The following is a 15,782-nucleotide window of genomic DNA, read 5'->3' on the forward strand; positions in this document are numbered from 1 at the left end:
CATTAAAATAGGAGATTGGTGTTAGTTAAGATGTATGAAAAATCTAGAGAGATAAATAATGAGATATTAGTTTTTTATGTATGCAAAGGTCTGATTGAGGTAATGAGTATGTCACACTCGAATGCATTCTATTCAGTTTACCCAAACTCAAAGTAGAAGTCTCATCTTAAGAACATAGTGAATTTGAAACTGTGTTAGGTTAGAATAACACAAAAACAATGTATTGATGCAATAAATTGGGATCCAGGAGGAGAAATGAATGTAGGTGAAGGGAGAGCATAATTTTGTTTTTTGAAGTTTAAAATTGAAAATTTTAATTTTCCTTTTAAGTTTTCAAGGCCATTTGAGAGAAAGGATATTTCATACCATGATAAGAGTTAATTTAATACTAGTTTAATGTTTCTAAATTTGTTGAAAACTTGCAAATGGAGAAATAATACCAGGAAAAGTAGCAATAGACACGAGTTAAGTCAAGTTATAAATAGAATTGGAGTTAGTAAAAGTATGTAATTTTTGGTAGATTGCATAGGTCAGTAATAATAAATAGATGGAAAGACTACTTGTGTCACGAAACAAAGTAGTAACCATGAGTTTCGTAACACTTGTAGCTAAAGGAATAAGTGTATAGAAATGATGACTTGGTATGTGAGGAGTTAAGAAATGAAAACTTACGTAAAAGGACTAAAAACAATAAAAACTAAGAAGGTGGTTATTTGGGATTGCATGTAAATTATTAATTATATTATGTTTTGTTGTATGCCAATGAGGATAGATGAAGCTAGTTCTTTTGCAGACTGTGTCATATTACTTCTATTATTGGTAGGATAATTTAGGAGCAATGAAAAAGTTATTTTTAAGCTCAAAATATGACACTAGATTTTTACGTTAAATTGGCTTACATGAATACAAAAACACATACAACATAATGCATCTTGTTGAATATTTATATCATAAGAAGTTCAAAAGAACATCACGTGATAAAATCGGGGGGCAAATGTAAAGATACAGGATCATCACATTTTTTCCTCTTTTACTATACTTTCTTTTATTTCTTTTCTGCTTTATTTTTGTCGTACAATGAAAAGATTAGTTCAAGATGAGATAGATAAATTTAATTCTTGGTATCATTATGTTTCTGTTTACTTAAACCTTTATGATCTGAATATTTTCTGGAGGAAGGAAAATTTTTCTTAGGGTAATTTGTGGTGCATTTGTAATGTTTTTAGATGCAAGATGATCCAAAATATGTACCTGTTTTCAAAACCTACTTTGTATACTTGGATTCATTTTATGGACTACAATAACTAATTACAAAATAGTATCTATTGTAATAAATTGTAAAATGATTATTCAATGATTACCATGCAAAATAATGATAATAATATTCAATTATACTGTAGAATATAGTGAACCAACCACATCCTTGTATTCTGGTGGTCATGAGCTGCTGCACAGTGCTACATTAACTTGCTGATATTTTCATAATGATGTACAGCACTTGCACATAATGCAAATGTTGAACATTCACAAATACGTACCGCAGGTTTCCATTGGGAAAAATACTTCTGCTGCAGTTAGAAGTACACAATTGTAGCCAGAGGGTCTGAAAGAGTTAATGTAATTGTTATGCATGTAGTTGTCATTTTCAATTACTCTGGCTTTGTATACCTTCTTATTTGTGAACAAATTCTTTGAATTCATCTTCTATGGACAGAGTAACATGAAATTGTGTTTTTGTATAAATTAGAAAATGATGTATTAGGTTTTGAAAGTGTTATGGGGAGTGAGGTTTTTGAGTGATGTAGAATCATATCAGTAGGTTGAAAGAGAATAATAATAATAATAATAATAATAATAATAATAATAATAATAATAATGTTTATTTGTCCATGATAACTTTACAGTCTTGGACATCGTCATTTTTTGTACAATTATATCAATATCATGCCATTCCAGGAATGAATATATACATCAAGTAGCTCATTGTATATAATTCCATGCAATAATGTTATAAGCACATTAGCACATTATATATCACTCCATACATATAATGATTATATACATCAATTAGCCAATTATAAAAATACCACCAGTAATATACTGCAGTTTGTAAAAGAAGAAAATAACAGTACTGCAGCTCAGAATTCTTTTAATGAGTATAAACATCTTCCTATTAACCAATTTTTCAACTTGCTCTTGAAAAGATTGCCTTGGAGTTGCTTTATATTTTTGGCAACTTATTATAGAATTGTCTCCCAGTTACATATGGACTGTGGACTGTAGCTTTCTTGTTAGTCCATATCCTATGATAGTCACTTTTGGCTCGAGTATTGTAATTATGGATGTCACTGTTCTTTGCACTATTTTCCTCATTCTCTTTTACAAACATTATGGTCTTAATTACATACAGTGAGTAAACAGTCAGTAATTTACAATTTTTGAAATAGTCCCTACAGGACTGGCGTTTGCTTATTTAGCAATTATCCTAACTGCTCTCTTTTGAAGCCTGAAAATGCGATCCATATAGACAGTGGGTGCCCTACCCTAGACCTCGATCCCATATTGCAGATGTGAGTGTATTAACCCACAATACACTTGTTTAAAGACAAGGGGAGCTACTATATTTGCAAGATGTTTTAGTAAGTAAAGCATCAACAAAGCATCGGGAGTGAGAAAAAGAAGAGAGTGGAGGTGATTGTCATGCTGCGCATATGTACTGCAACACGTTGTGTTTTTGGCCAGTGAAAAATATCAGTGTTTGGTCAGTACTAGATTTATGATCTTAGTGTGTACTGTGATTAAAGACCTATTGACTTCAAGCATCATGTTGCCCATTTGCTGGAACTGTGTTTTTACTCATTAAACATGAAACTTTGATTTGCTAACCTGTATGCTGTGTGCATGCCATAAAGGTACTGTTTTCAATTGTAGACAGCACAAACTGTTCAGTGCATACCATGAACTGTGGAATGAAATGGAAAACATTACAAATTTTTGTGTCATATATTGATATGGAGATCTTTAACTGTGAATGTATGACATGCTGATTGCCACATAATTGAAGTGATTGCATAGACAATTACAGTATTTATTGTTCTGTTTAAACATCAGACTAATGATTTACGGAACAATTGGCTTGATTTATATTCGTAGTGTGGATGGATATAGTGCAAAAAGCACTGAACCACGATCATGAACCATAAATCTGAAGTGTATGTGTATGTGTGCAATAAACTGTATGAGGTTAGCTTACACCATGCGTTATGGAAAGAAGCGTGTTGTTTTATGTCCGTTGCTGCATGCAGATACACAAGTTGTAATTAATTGTGTGTTCCTGTTAGATTTTTAACAGGCACCCTCAATCAAGGAGCTCAGCAAGACAATGCCAATTACTGGATTACACGGTCAAGGAACATGGACTAATGAGGCAGACGTCGACAACTTGTCAACAGCATCAGTTGTGTGGAAACTGTTTCCAACGAACATTGACTAAAAGACACCACTAACTATGTTCTTCTAATCAGTGATGTAGAAGCTTAATATGCATAAGCAAGAGTAATTTTTCATGGTTATTAACTTTACATAACTGTAAACTATCATATTGCAATGCTATTTTGATTTCGTTTCAGTAATAAGGTACAGAATAATAGTTAAAACTTGGTTTCATCCATTAACTTATTTCTTTCGATAATTATAATAATTTTGCAAACTTACTGACTTATGACATAGTCTGTATTATTGCAAACAACTAATGAGGTAAAAGTTATACAGTTTTATCCTCCTTCATTGCTTTTAATTGCCAGTGCTTCTTTGTTTATATATTTTGTACAGTTTGTGTGGGAGATTATTGTATCAGTGGTAATGTGTTTTATGTGGACTGATGAGTGATCATTCATAATATTTTAGTTGTTGGGTAATTATTTGAATGTAATGTTCAGCCACATTGAAGAAAAGTAGAGTATTCCTGGTTCCAGTTAAGTTAAAATTTCCAGATGTGTTAAATTTAGGGAAGACAGATTGGAGTACTGTAAGTCTGAATAATGGAATATGGTGTGTTCCTAGTTCAGGAAAGATTCAGAGGCACTGTTTTGGATGATACATTTACACATTTTTTCATACCCTTTGATCTGTTATTGCCACAATTCCAAAAGCAGCAATGACTATCCAGCAGTTGTCCACCATGCTGGCAGAGAAACTGATTGCCCTACCACAAGAACTCCTTACCAGCATTGTGGACAGCATGGGAGCATGTTGCAGAGCATGCACTGTGCCTGTTGTGCTCATGCAACCTATTAAGAACCATGTCCCACTTTTGTAATATCCAGAGGATCATCATGAGTCATAATGACTTCATTGTAATTATTGTTTGTAAGTGAAAGTTTCATTTCTGTTTGTCACACTGCATATCTTTTACAGTTCAGATTCAGATTCTTTATTCACCGTTGACCACCTGAGATGGAATAGGCAATTTACATGGATATCACATAACATTTTCCTTGAATAGTACCTTAAACCTAAATGAGCATTGCACATAGTGAGCATAGATGACAACATACACCATAACATAAGCTAAATACATTCAGTGACATCACATGATGAAATCCTTAAAAATTAATGTTGATTGATTTTATATTCATAAATTCTGTTTATTGTAAAAAGGATTGATTAGTAACCAATTTAGTAGCTTGCTCCTGAAGCTACTTAATGTGAGCCGACCAAGAGGAAAATGGAAGTTTATTAAATATTTTTAGACTTTGATTAGATGGGAATTCCCAGTTCTTGTCAGTCTGTGCCTAGGTATGTCTAATTTTGTTTTGCCTCTGGTATTGTGGTGGTGTATGTTTTCCCTCATTTCAAAATCTGCTATATTGTTTTTTGCATACAATGCTGAGGCGTATATATAAAGATTAATAACTGTTAATATTTTCAGCTGAATGAACAGTAGCTGGCAGTGCTCTGATCTACCAGAATTGATCATTGCCCTTATCACTTCCTTCTGAATTTTTAGAACTTCAATGATGTGAAGAGAGTATCCCCATATCAGCAGTCCATACTCTATATGTGACTAAAAGAGTCCAAAATAAATAACTCTTAAATATTCTTTTGTCACCAGGCTCCTCAGTTTCCACATTAAATACGTAACTTGAGACAATTTTGTGCAGGTATGGTTGATGTGTGTTTCCCACGTTAACTTAGAGTCTATATGAATTCCTAGAATTTTAACTGCTTTCACCTCTACCTCTTTTGACAATCCTAGTATAATCTGTTGGTTTTTATCAGGATTGCAAAGCAGTGTATTTCTGTACTATACTGTAGCAGCTCTTACTATTTGTGGTCCAAGTTTTATTGAGCTATGTTACTTGGCAGTGACACGTTATGCAAAAGTTACTTTAGTCCTTAAGTTTTGAACACCACTGCACATCAGTTTCAAATATACAATTTCTAATGTCATGTCCACACAGAATGCATTGTGCACATGCATGGATGAGTGGTGCAAAGCTGCGCAGAATGGCACAGGTGAGGGCACACTTGCATACAGTGGATCAAAGCATTTGTTGGTCCACAGCAGTGTTCAAGTGTGCACAAGTGTGCACATCACTAAAGATGGATAAAAAATGGCATCCAGACAGAGCACACACAAGTGAACCATTTCCTTTGATGTACCAACACAGTGTAGAACTTGTTCATTGTTGTGCAGAACACAATGTTAATTTGGATTTGGCACTGTTAATGGTTGAGCCTGCCCAGATGCCCTTCCCATCGCCAGCCCTTTCCACCGGGTGCAGAATTTGTGTGCACCATCTGTCTGCATCTAGTGTTAACCCATGTCAGAGTCTGAGAACATTTTCAAAGTGTTTAGCAATTGTGTAACTGAGGCAGGATGTGTGTACCAGCCTGTTTTTCACTTACTGCCCAAAAATCACATTCAGACTGAACAGCACAACGGCCCTAATCATTAATCTACCTGGTGGATTCGATCCGGTGCCGGTGTGCCTCCTCGATTCCCACTAGTGGCTGTCCACAGGTTTTCGTTCACTCTAGCTATTGATCATGACTACCATCAGAGAATGAGAATCTGTAGGCCCCTTAAGAGGCTTCTGCAAGATGTTCAGTTGTCAACTTTACACAAGGTTTTTGTCATATACTTCTCTGTCACAATTTTTTTTTCGTATTAACTATATTACCAAATAAGATCATGCCATAGGACATTAATGAGTGAAAATGTGCAAAATATATTAGCAATTCTGTTCATAGGTTAACACAATGAGACAGATTTTTAAGTGGAAAGCAGTCAGAGCTTAGATCTTTGGTTAATTACCTATGTGCTCACACTATCTCACTTTATTATCCATTTGGATGCCCAAGAACTTTGCTCATGGAGCCTCATGCAGCGTGTATCCATTGATCTCTTCAGCTAGCACCTGTAAGTCATTTTGATTTGTATGCAGTGCATGAAATTGGTTTTTGTAAGATAAGGATAAATTTGTTGCCTGTGAACTAGTTGTAAGCTAGTTCCACTATTCTCCTGACTGTGTCTGACACTGATGTGTTTGGTCCCAATATCAATACACTTGTGTCACCAGGAGATCCTGACACGACCAGGGGCTTGGTGAGACTTGGTGGCTCACATGTTTCTATGATACAGACTGTAGATGAAACCACATCAGAGGTGTATCTTGGAGGATGAAAGGTGTATCTTGGAGGGGCCAGTTCTAGTATTATGTGAGCTCCACTGCTTTTTGTGAGCACTTCAAACTCTGATATTTTGTTGCAAATGCTTCAGCAGTTTACCATTAGGATTTTAATACTATCACCTATCATTTCTTTTGGTTTTACACTGATACTTTTGGGTTTCCTACAGCTGTCATTATCTGGATTGAACAGAGTCACGTAATCTAAATATCCTTTGTGTGCACCTCACACACATTCAGCTAGCCGAGTAGCAATGTCTGATGTATTGTGCACACCTAACCCATATAGGAGGACCCTATAGTTCCAACCCTATGTTGCAAGTCCAGGAAGTCACAGTCTAGCTTGTTATTGAACCTTTGAAGTCTCTGCTTCAGTCCTTCCACTCGACTCAGAAACAAAAGGCCACGATCTGTTCTGGGGACAATGCTGCAAATTGTGAGCTTCATTGAAACTCCATAAGCAAAGTTTATCTTTTCAACATTCTCTGCATGTTGCTGGAATGACCCAAGTATGACATCATAGCCCAGATGACAGACATCATTTGTTCCAATGTGCACCACAATCTGCAGTTGGTTGCATCTTGTTCTGTCAATAGCTGCTGGAATAGCCTCTTCACCATGTTGAATAAGGCCATCAGGCATACACACTGAATGCACCTGGTGTCCTTTCCTGTCCCTTGCTGCTATTTTCCTAAGGAGTACCATCATTCACCATACATTTGAATTGCTGACAATTAATAGACCTCTACCTTTCGTGTTTACCTCCTCTTGACACCGGGAACAACAAGTTTCCCCAAATCAGTTGAAGTGAGTTCCTCTGGCTCAGCTTCAGTTTCAGTGAAAGACAGCACCTCAAACCTGTTGGTTAGAGGGATCGGTATAACACCCTGAGTCCTGCATGGTCCCTGTCATCCCTGGATGGGACATCTTGACCTACCTTTGACCACCCAAAGTGAAATGGGTGAGTACTGTTGGGAGCTCTTCCAGCACACCAATTCGCAGTAGCTGCCAATCAGTTGACTGTATAATCAGGGTGATTTCTACCTGCTTACAAACCTCAACCAACTCATCCTATGTTCGAGAACAGTGTTCACAGGAGGGCTGCATTTTGGCTAGTGCAATGTATTACAAGGCAGTCAACAAACAACTTTGTCTGCTGATTATCTTTCAATCTGTTGAGCTGAAAAGTTGCTAATTTCTTACAAGAATTGAAGCGAATATGCAGAATGATATTTCCATTAAGGCAACACAAGAAACTGTGGTAAAAATAACTAATTTTGTAAAACAGTTTGAGGTCAATTACAGTTGTTAAACTAACTCAAAACCAGAGTTAATTTACGATAAATGCAGATAACCTATAGGGCCTCTCCTCTTTTAGAAGAAAAACTGGATGTAACACAATATGTCAGTTGGAATATCTGCTATGGTAACTAAATGACAAATGCTGATTTACTACAAATTGTTTATAGGTTTTGCAAAGGACAATGGTAGCTTCCAAAAATTCTCAAAAACACATGTTTATTTGTATTCTTTGACAGAACTGTGAACCACAAGCACTGATTTGCTGCTAAATAAGTTACATATCCAAACACCCGTACCATAAACTTATGAAAATATTGTTTTGTAAGCGTCCAAAAATTCTCAAAAATAATCTATTCCTCATGTAATTGTACAATGAAATTAGAGAACAATTGTTTTGAATTAGAATAAGTCTTCTTTTCTCAAAAACTTTAAAAGAGAACCATTAAGTTTAAGCCTAAAATTGAGAATAACAGTACAAGTTTATCTCGGATTCGCGAATGTTCAAAATTTCACAATACATCACAGTACAAACAGGTATTGATAAAATCAATGAAAGATTATGCCAAAGGAACCGAACAGTAAAATATGTGAATCTAGAACTTCAAATAGACACACAAACACACTCAGTCTCACATATAGGAAAGTCACAAAGTTGGTTTTTATTTATAAATAAACGTCCGTATTGCATGGCTTTTTCACTTAGCTGTTGCTGTGCACATTCTACATCTGTGTTTGTTGCAGGGATATGAGCCATGAGACAGTTGGGAAATCTCCCTACAAAATAGTCTTCATTCCTGTAAGCACCCTGGCCTCAACCTTTGCCAGTTCCTGCCTTCCTCCTTCCTGTCCTCTTCTCAGCTCCCACTCCAGTACAAACACACTTTGTATCCTGCCAATGTACCTACAAGTCCCTCCCTCTCACCCGCTTGTCCCCTCTCTTTTCCCCTTCCCCTATCTTGTCCTCACCGCATCCCTGCATCCATTCCCACAGGCAGCACTAGCATCTTCCACCATTCCTAGCTTGCTTTCCTTCCTCCTACTTGCCTCATGTTGTCTCCTTACCTCACATCCCACTCCAGCTAGATTGCTGCATTTATCTCACTCAGTCCCAGTCAGACCTTAGTGCCTGGTGATAGTGGCCATGTGTGTGTGAATTGTTGATGTTGTTGTTGTTGTGTGAATGTGTGAGAGCTCTATTTCTGAAGAAAGACTTTGTCCAAAAGGTGAAAATGTTTCTAGTGTTCTTATTGTGCCTGTAGATGACTTAGTACCTCCTCTATGTGTTGAGTAGCAGTCATCCTTTTCAGATTGTTGTTATTCCATCTTGGCCTTTCCATAGTCTGATTTTACATACAATTGACATCATCATATAAAGTTTATGTACATCTATTAAATTGTATGCACCTGATAAAAAGCCAATGTTGTCATGAGCAGAGCACTGTACAAACAGCAAGAATGTAAGCCAGAGAGTCAATGTCCAAACCAGGGTTGAAAGCTGAATAGCATCTAGGCGATACTTAACAGAGCTCAAGTGGTGTACTATACTAGACTGGGCCTTCACCATTCATCTAGAACTGAGCTGCTATTGATGAGACTGTGTGACCTGGCCGTCATACCTCTAATGGCGCCTGATTGAGTCTAACTGTAGTGCCATCACTCCACTATCACTCACGTCCACTGATGGGGCTACTAAATCCCTCTTCTGTCAAATTGACACGTAGTGTCAGCTGGTGGTGGGGGCAGCGAGTGTATACATAGCACACTCGGCCAGCAGGCCTAAGACTATTAGCTTTGCCCAGATCACAGTAGGCACACGACCAAGGGCTGTGGGGATGGTGGAAGCACCAGTGCATCCGCAGCTCGAGATTGTTCCCATGCGACCAGGTTGAAGGATGGTTGGGATGGAGATAGTTGTTATGTCTACATAGATTTCCAAACTGTGATCCCCTCACCCACCCACTCTGACACGGGATGGGTAGGGAAAGCAACAGAGACTCAGTTGGAGGAGACTTCGTGTCTGGTCCATGGGTCAGAGTCAGAGGCAATGGCAGGGCCATTGTGACTGGTCACGGCCAGAGCTGGTTTCAGTGGTGGGTCAGGCCATTGTATACAGCCTTGAAATTCAACAGCTGACGATCCCTGTGGCCCAGAACGATACCTTCGGTCCACTCCAGATGTAGGCGGAATGTTGGAGCTCAGACACAGGCATCCACGCATGTGCACAAAGGATGCGTGTGCCACACAGAACACTGTTGGTCAAACAGGGTGCAATGCCTGTGTGCCCGTGCAGGATTTCCACTGGACTAACCACTGTGAAGTGGGAGGAGCGATGTGCCCTGAGGAAGCAGTGCAAGGCACTGTTGATCAACATTTCTAAGGCCATCTTCATCTGAGTCTTGAAGTTGCTGACTATACACTCATTTTCCACTTTGGAGGTGGGGTGAAAGGGTTTGGTGATCAGATGGCCGATGTCACTGCAGTGACAGAAGGCATTCAAGCATTCAATTGAGTTAATGTAAATTGTAGCCCATTATCTGACAGTGGGTTGCAAGGTGCCCCTGCAATAGTGAAAATCCTCCCAAGGCGATGGATGATAGCAGGAGTGGTAGTTGGAGATGGTGTTCACCACTGGAAGTCACATAGCACTCTGAAATAGCACCCACGAAATTTACGTGTATCCTCTCCCAAGGGTGTCAGTGGCTGCGGCTAGGCCACAGTGAAAAACATTGATTTGGGAACATTTGACTGAGAGAGAAGGAACGGCAGGAGCAGGATGTGTGTTCAGTGTTGGCACTGATGCCATCCCAGTAAACTTGCTGCCTGGTGAACACCTTCGTGTATGTCATCCCCAAATGGGATGCGTGAAGAAATGGAGGAGGTGGGCCCAGCGAGGGTTTTGGAATGATGATCCAGCTGTCAGAGTTTTCTGTGGCCATTGCTAAGATGTGAGGCATTGGGCCTGTAGTGCAGTGTGAAATAATTGTGAAAAACTGGATTGGTCTGGTGGGAAACATGCTTGGACTACTTCTGGATTGTGATGAAATCTTGCACACAACTGGGTCGCAAGACATCAGAAGGCAAACCAAGCACTTTCATTGGGGATCTGTCTAAGATTGTTTGCAGCTGTTGATCCAGGGCAAAACAAATAGTTTCCTGGTATACAAATTCAGCGAAAAAGGTGGCGAGACATGATCTCTGTGTTGGCACTGTTGTGGATGGGTGCCAGGTGGTGCTGTATTAAAACTCGGCGAGAACATTCCAAATGATTTATTTGCTTCCACTGCAGTGCTCCATTCACCTTGGTCTGTGTCACAGGCCCCTCAATGCTGAGGAAGCACACCAGCAGCCTGTGCAATGCAACACTGTGTCGTGCCAGTCTTGTACGCCAACTGCAGAGTTATGATTACGTCAGGATGGCTGCGCCAACAGCTGACTCAGTGTTACTCGGTGTGAGCCATGCTGCTTCGCCGGGAGCCGTAGGCTGGCTCCGCTGCTGCTTCTTCCTTGCTGGCATAGCTGTGAACGCGGCAGCAATGACCACCTGTGATCCAGTGTCTGAATGTGTGGCCCTCGCCTTGAAAGTCTCCAACGTGTTTCAAGAGCCGAGATGACTGTCCGTGATAGCGAGCCGAATAGTAGCCTGCTGCTGGCTGGCTGTGGACCCTGCGTCGGCGTCAGATGGTCCACCGCCATGGACTGGGACACTGTCGCCCCCTCTGTTGCTGTGTTTAGCCCAGCGGTGTGACACGGCCCGCTGTCCACGAGATCTGCCACACTTTAATGAATCTCATTAGAAAACGACACCTATTTATACTGAACTGTGCGCCTCTATTTTGCCAAGCACGCCAGTTCGTGTCACGTACATGTAACACTTAGGTTGCCTAGTGGCCCTCTTCTGCCTATGACTTGCATCATGGAAACTGCTGTGTGCGCCCTCTCCAGCAGTTCTACACCTCTGTAGCCTCTATTTGCCTTTGCAAATGCTGGTATGCATAACTTACTGCGATCTGGCCTGCACGTGGTTGCACTCATGCTCCGAATATCTCACAAAACTAACTCTCCCTATCCTAAACAGTGGTGCCACTACATTATCCCCCTCTTTGGAAAGACCCGGTCCCCAGGTCATCTTTTAACTAACTCTTGAACTTGTTTGGATTGACACTTATGACATACTTACTTACTCTGCTGGGACTTGGACTACCCTCTGATCCCTCTGGGAATTGGCTCTCTGCCTGATCAGAAAGAAAACAACACATAACTTAGTGAAGGCTGCAATGACATTTGGCACAGAGGTGCTCAAAATGATTGTTATTTGACGTTGCCTTTCCCTATACTGAGTGGCATGCTGAAAAAGCTGTTTGGCTGATATGTGCCCCTCCTGCTCTAAAATGAACTTGTTTATGGATCTCAACAGACCTGGTTCCAGAGTTTGATTTAACAAGGTCAGATTCTGCCTTGGCAAAACTAAAGTTGTTTCTGGCCAGTACAGCTGTGGCTGCGTAACATTCAATTGCGTGACGTCTGCAATTGATGCTGGCAGATGGAAGGTTGGCTCTATTATGTTACACCTAGTTCCATTGATTAACATTCTGCTTCCTTCAAGCTATATATGTTTCATTTCTGCAAATACTCCTTGTTCAAAACAACTTGCTACTACTACCAAATTCGTGTAGGTGGAGAAGATCCAATGTATCTCAACCCATAGCAAGCTCAATTTTGGCTCCATGATGTCGCTTGGACAGTCTATTCCTTTCCCCTGAGCTAAAAATATCTGCTCCGTGCATGTGTCGCATCTTTGTAGCTTCACAGATTTTCCTCCAACAATCACTATTTTTTATCCAAACTCAACACTGACTGTATGACTACTTTCATCCTTAAATTTACATTATATGAACTCGTGCAATAAACATGACTTTCCTGACCCAGCACTGTCGATAACTAAAAATTTATGGAAGAAATCGTACAACTCTGTCATCGTTCACCACATATTTCTTATGGCTTTGCTGCAAAATTTATTTCTCCTCCAACAACACTCCACATATGTCAGACACTACACTTCCCTTTTCAGTGACCTGAGGGCAGGGATCGCCATTACCCTTCCTCCCTCTTCAAAAAGACTGCTGCTCCTAGCAGGCTCACAATACTCGAAAATACACATAAAATACAATGCCTAATTACTCTATGCAAATCCAATGATACTTGTCATGAAAAGAAAAAAACTACAAATACTCTACTACTTTGTAGATTGCAAAGCATTTGGTACTTCATGCTGTACTCTATCTTCCAGGTTTTCTCCGTGCGTAGAACCTGTCTTCACTCTCTCTTTCTTCCTCTTTCCTTCCTGTGACATGCCTGGAATCACATCCAGGCAACCGTTAAATGGCTGTAATTGCCCAATGTGTACTATCGTCATTCTAGTTGGTAGCTGAAGCTTAACATTAACGGGAGATTTGGTTTCAATAACTTGATATGGCTCTTGATATCTCGTGATGAATTTCTTCGTTTTCCCTTTTTGCATATAGGGGCCAGACAGCATTACCCATTGCTGCACTTTTTACTTCCTTTCCGCTTTACTGCATCTTCCTGCCTTTCCAAAGCCTTTGCATTTGCCTTTTGTACCCATTTCCAAACATCCCGAATTGTCTTTGCGAACTGTCGTACAGATTCACAAGTCCTTCCTTTCTGTAGCTTGACTAAATCAAACGCTGATGGCATTTTTCGCCCGTACACTACCTCATATGAAGACAAACCGGTGTTTGTATGGACTTTTGCATTGTATGTACATACAGTACGTCTCAAATACTTGTCCCACTGATGGTGATGAGAATCCACATAAAATCTTAGCATCTTCCTGATTGTTCTGTGTACCCATTCTGTCCTTCCATTGGCATGTGGATGCAACATGCTCGTCCTCAACTTCTTTATGTTCAACAATTTACACAGCTCCTTCATTAAATCCAACACAAAGTTGCTCCCTTGGTCCATAATTACTGTCTCCAAACTTCAAAATCCAGTTATTTACTAACACTTGCACGACCACTGGTGCCTGTTGATTTGGTGTTCACCTAAAAGGTCCTAAGACATCAGTCCCCAGAAAAGAAAATGGACATGTTGCTTCTGGTAATTGTTGTAGCTGTGTCTGTTTCTGACTCAAATCTGCTCTCCGTGCACATGTCATGCAATTCTTGACATACTGATCCACATCTCCTTTCCTGCCTCTCCACCAATACCTCTCCATCATTCTTCTGTTCATCGCTCTACAACCTCCATGACCAGATAACACGTGATCATGAGCTTCCTTTAAAACCTCATCTCTGAGCTTCACTGACACTACTGCTCTTGGCCCTAACTTCATTTCCCTGCACAGAAGACCATCATACATATTAAATTGTGGCTGTGTCTGATACGATTTACAATAGTTGTCAGCATCCTGTAATTTTTGCCATACTGCTAGGTCATAACCTATGACTTCTACTTTTGCCACCTTTCTACTTAGTGCATCCGCATTACCGTGCTCCTTCCCAGGCTTATGCACCACCCCGTAGTCGAAATCACAAAGCCTCACAGGCCATCTAGTGAGTGTAGTGGACGGATCCTTCAACCCCAACAACCAGTTCAATGCAGCATGATCTGTCACTACCCAAAATCTTCTCCCATATAAATAATATTTAAAATATGTGATTCCATAGATCACACTGGGCATCTCCCTCTCTGTTGTTGAGTAATTTTTCTCTGCTGCATTCAACTGCCTTGATGCATAGGCTACAGGATGTTCTTTCCCATCAATTTTCGGTGCATCACATGCTAGTATAAACTCCTTTTCAAAAGAACCGGACTTGATGTTAACATTTCTTTCAGTTTGTCAAACGCTTTCTGACACTCTTCTGTCCATTGCAGTTTCACACGCATAACAATTGCATCAATGGCTGTGCTAAATCTGAAAAATCCTTCATGAACTTTTGATAGAAATTGCAAATTCCGATGAATGACTGCACTTCCTTAACTGTTTTTGGTTCCCAAAAATCCCTTACCAACCTGAGATCTGTTTGCACTCCATCCTTACTGATAATACGACCCAAATATTTTACTTCTTCTAATGCAAAATGACACTTCTCCAGGCTCAACGTCAAACAAGCTGCTCTTAACCTCATAAAGACTTCCCTGAATCGCTGTCTATGTTGCTCCATACTACCTGGAAACACTATAATGTCTTCCAAATAGACAAGACACTGCCGTGGTTTCAAACCCCTCAAGACACTGTCTAGCAACCTCTGAAACATTGCCGGAGTGTTTTTCAAACCGAATGGCATTCCAATGTACTGGTAATGGCCTCCAGGTGTAGAGAAAACAGTTTCTGGATGATCCTCTGGAGCCACCTCTGACTGATGATAACCACTTATCAAATCCATCTTAGAAAAGTACTGGCACTGTCCTAAGTGATCCAAAGTCTCTGATATGTTTGGAATGGGGTATGCACCCATTACTGTCTTGTTATTCAGGTATCGGTAGTCACAACAGAACCTGTATTTCTTAGTTCCATCTACAGATTTTTTAGGCACAATGACAGTGCCCACTCCCCAGCAACTATTACTATGCTCTATAATACTGTCTGCAAGTTGCTGATCAATGAAATCCTCCACAATTGGCTGCAAATACCTTGGTATTCTGTATGTTTTATGGTAAACAGGTGCTTCATTCCCTGTTGGTATCCTATGCTGAACTAATGGAGTTGTTGGTAACGGCCCTTGTGGACAAAACAAATCCTTAAATTCCCACAATAATTCTTCC

The 15,782-nt window shown here is 39.9% G+C and overlaps 1 protein-coding gene across 1 annotated transcript in view; it reads left to right on the top strand.

Annotated features, from left to right (window-relative positions):
* The first annotated feature begins 30 nt into the window (after positions 1-30).
* LOC126273258 (dynein intermediate chain 2, ciliary-like) overlaps positions 31-15,782 on the top strand; it is a 225,725-nt gene continuing 209,973 nt past the window's right edge. The window contains exon 1 of the mRNA XM_049976803.1: positions 31-106. Coding sequence (XP_049832760.1) covers positions 31-106 — 76 coding nt within the window. The remainder of the gene's footprint in view (positions 107-15,782) is intronic.

The sequence above is a fragment of the Schistocerca gregaria genome, chromosome 5, assembly GCF_023897955.1.
Source record: "Schistocerca gregaria isolate iqSchGreg1 chromosome 5, iqSchGreg1.2, whole genome shotgun sequence".
NCBI classification, from domain to species: Eukaryota; Metazoa; Arthropoda; class Insecta; order Orthoptera; family Acrididae; genus Schistocerca; species Schistocerca gregaria.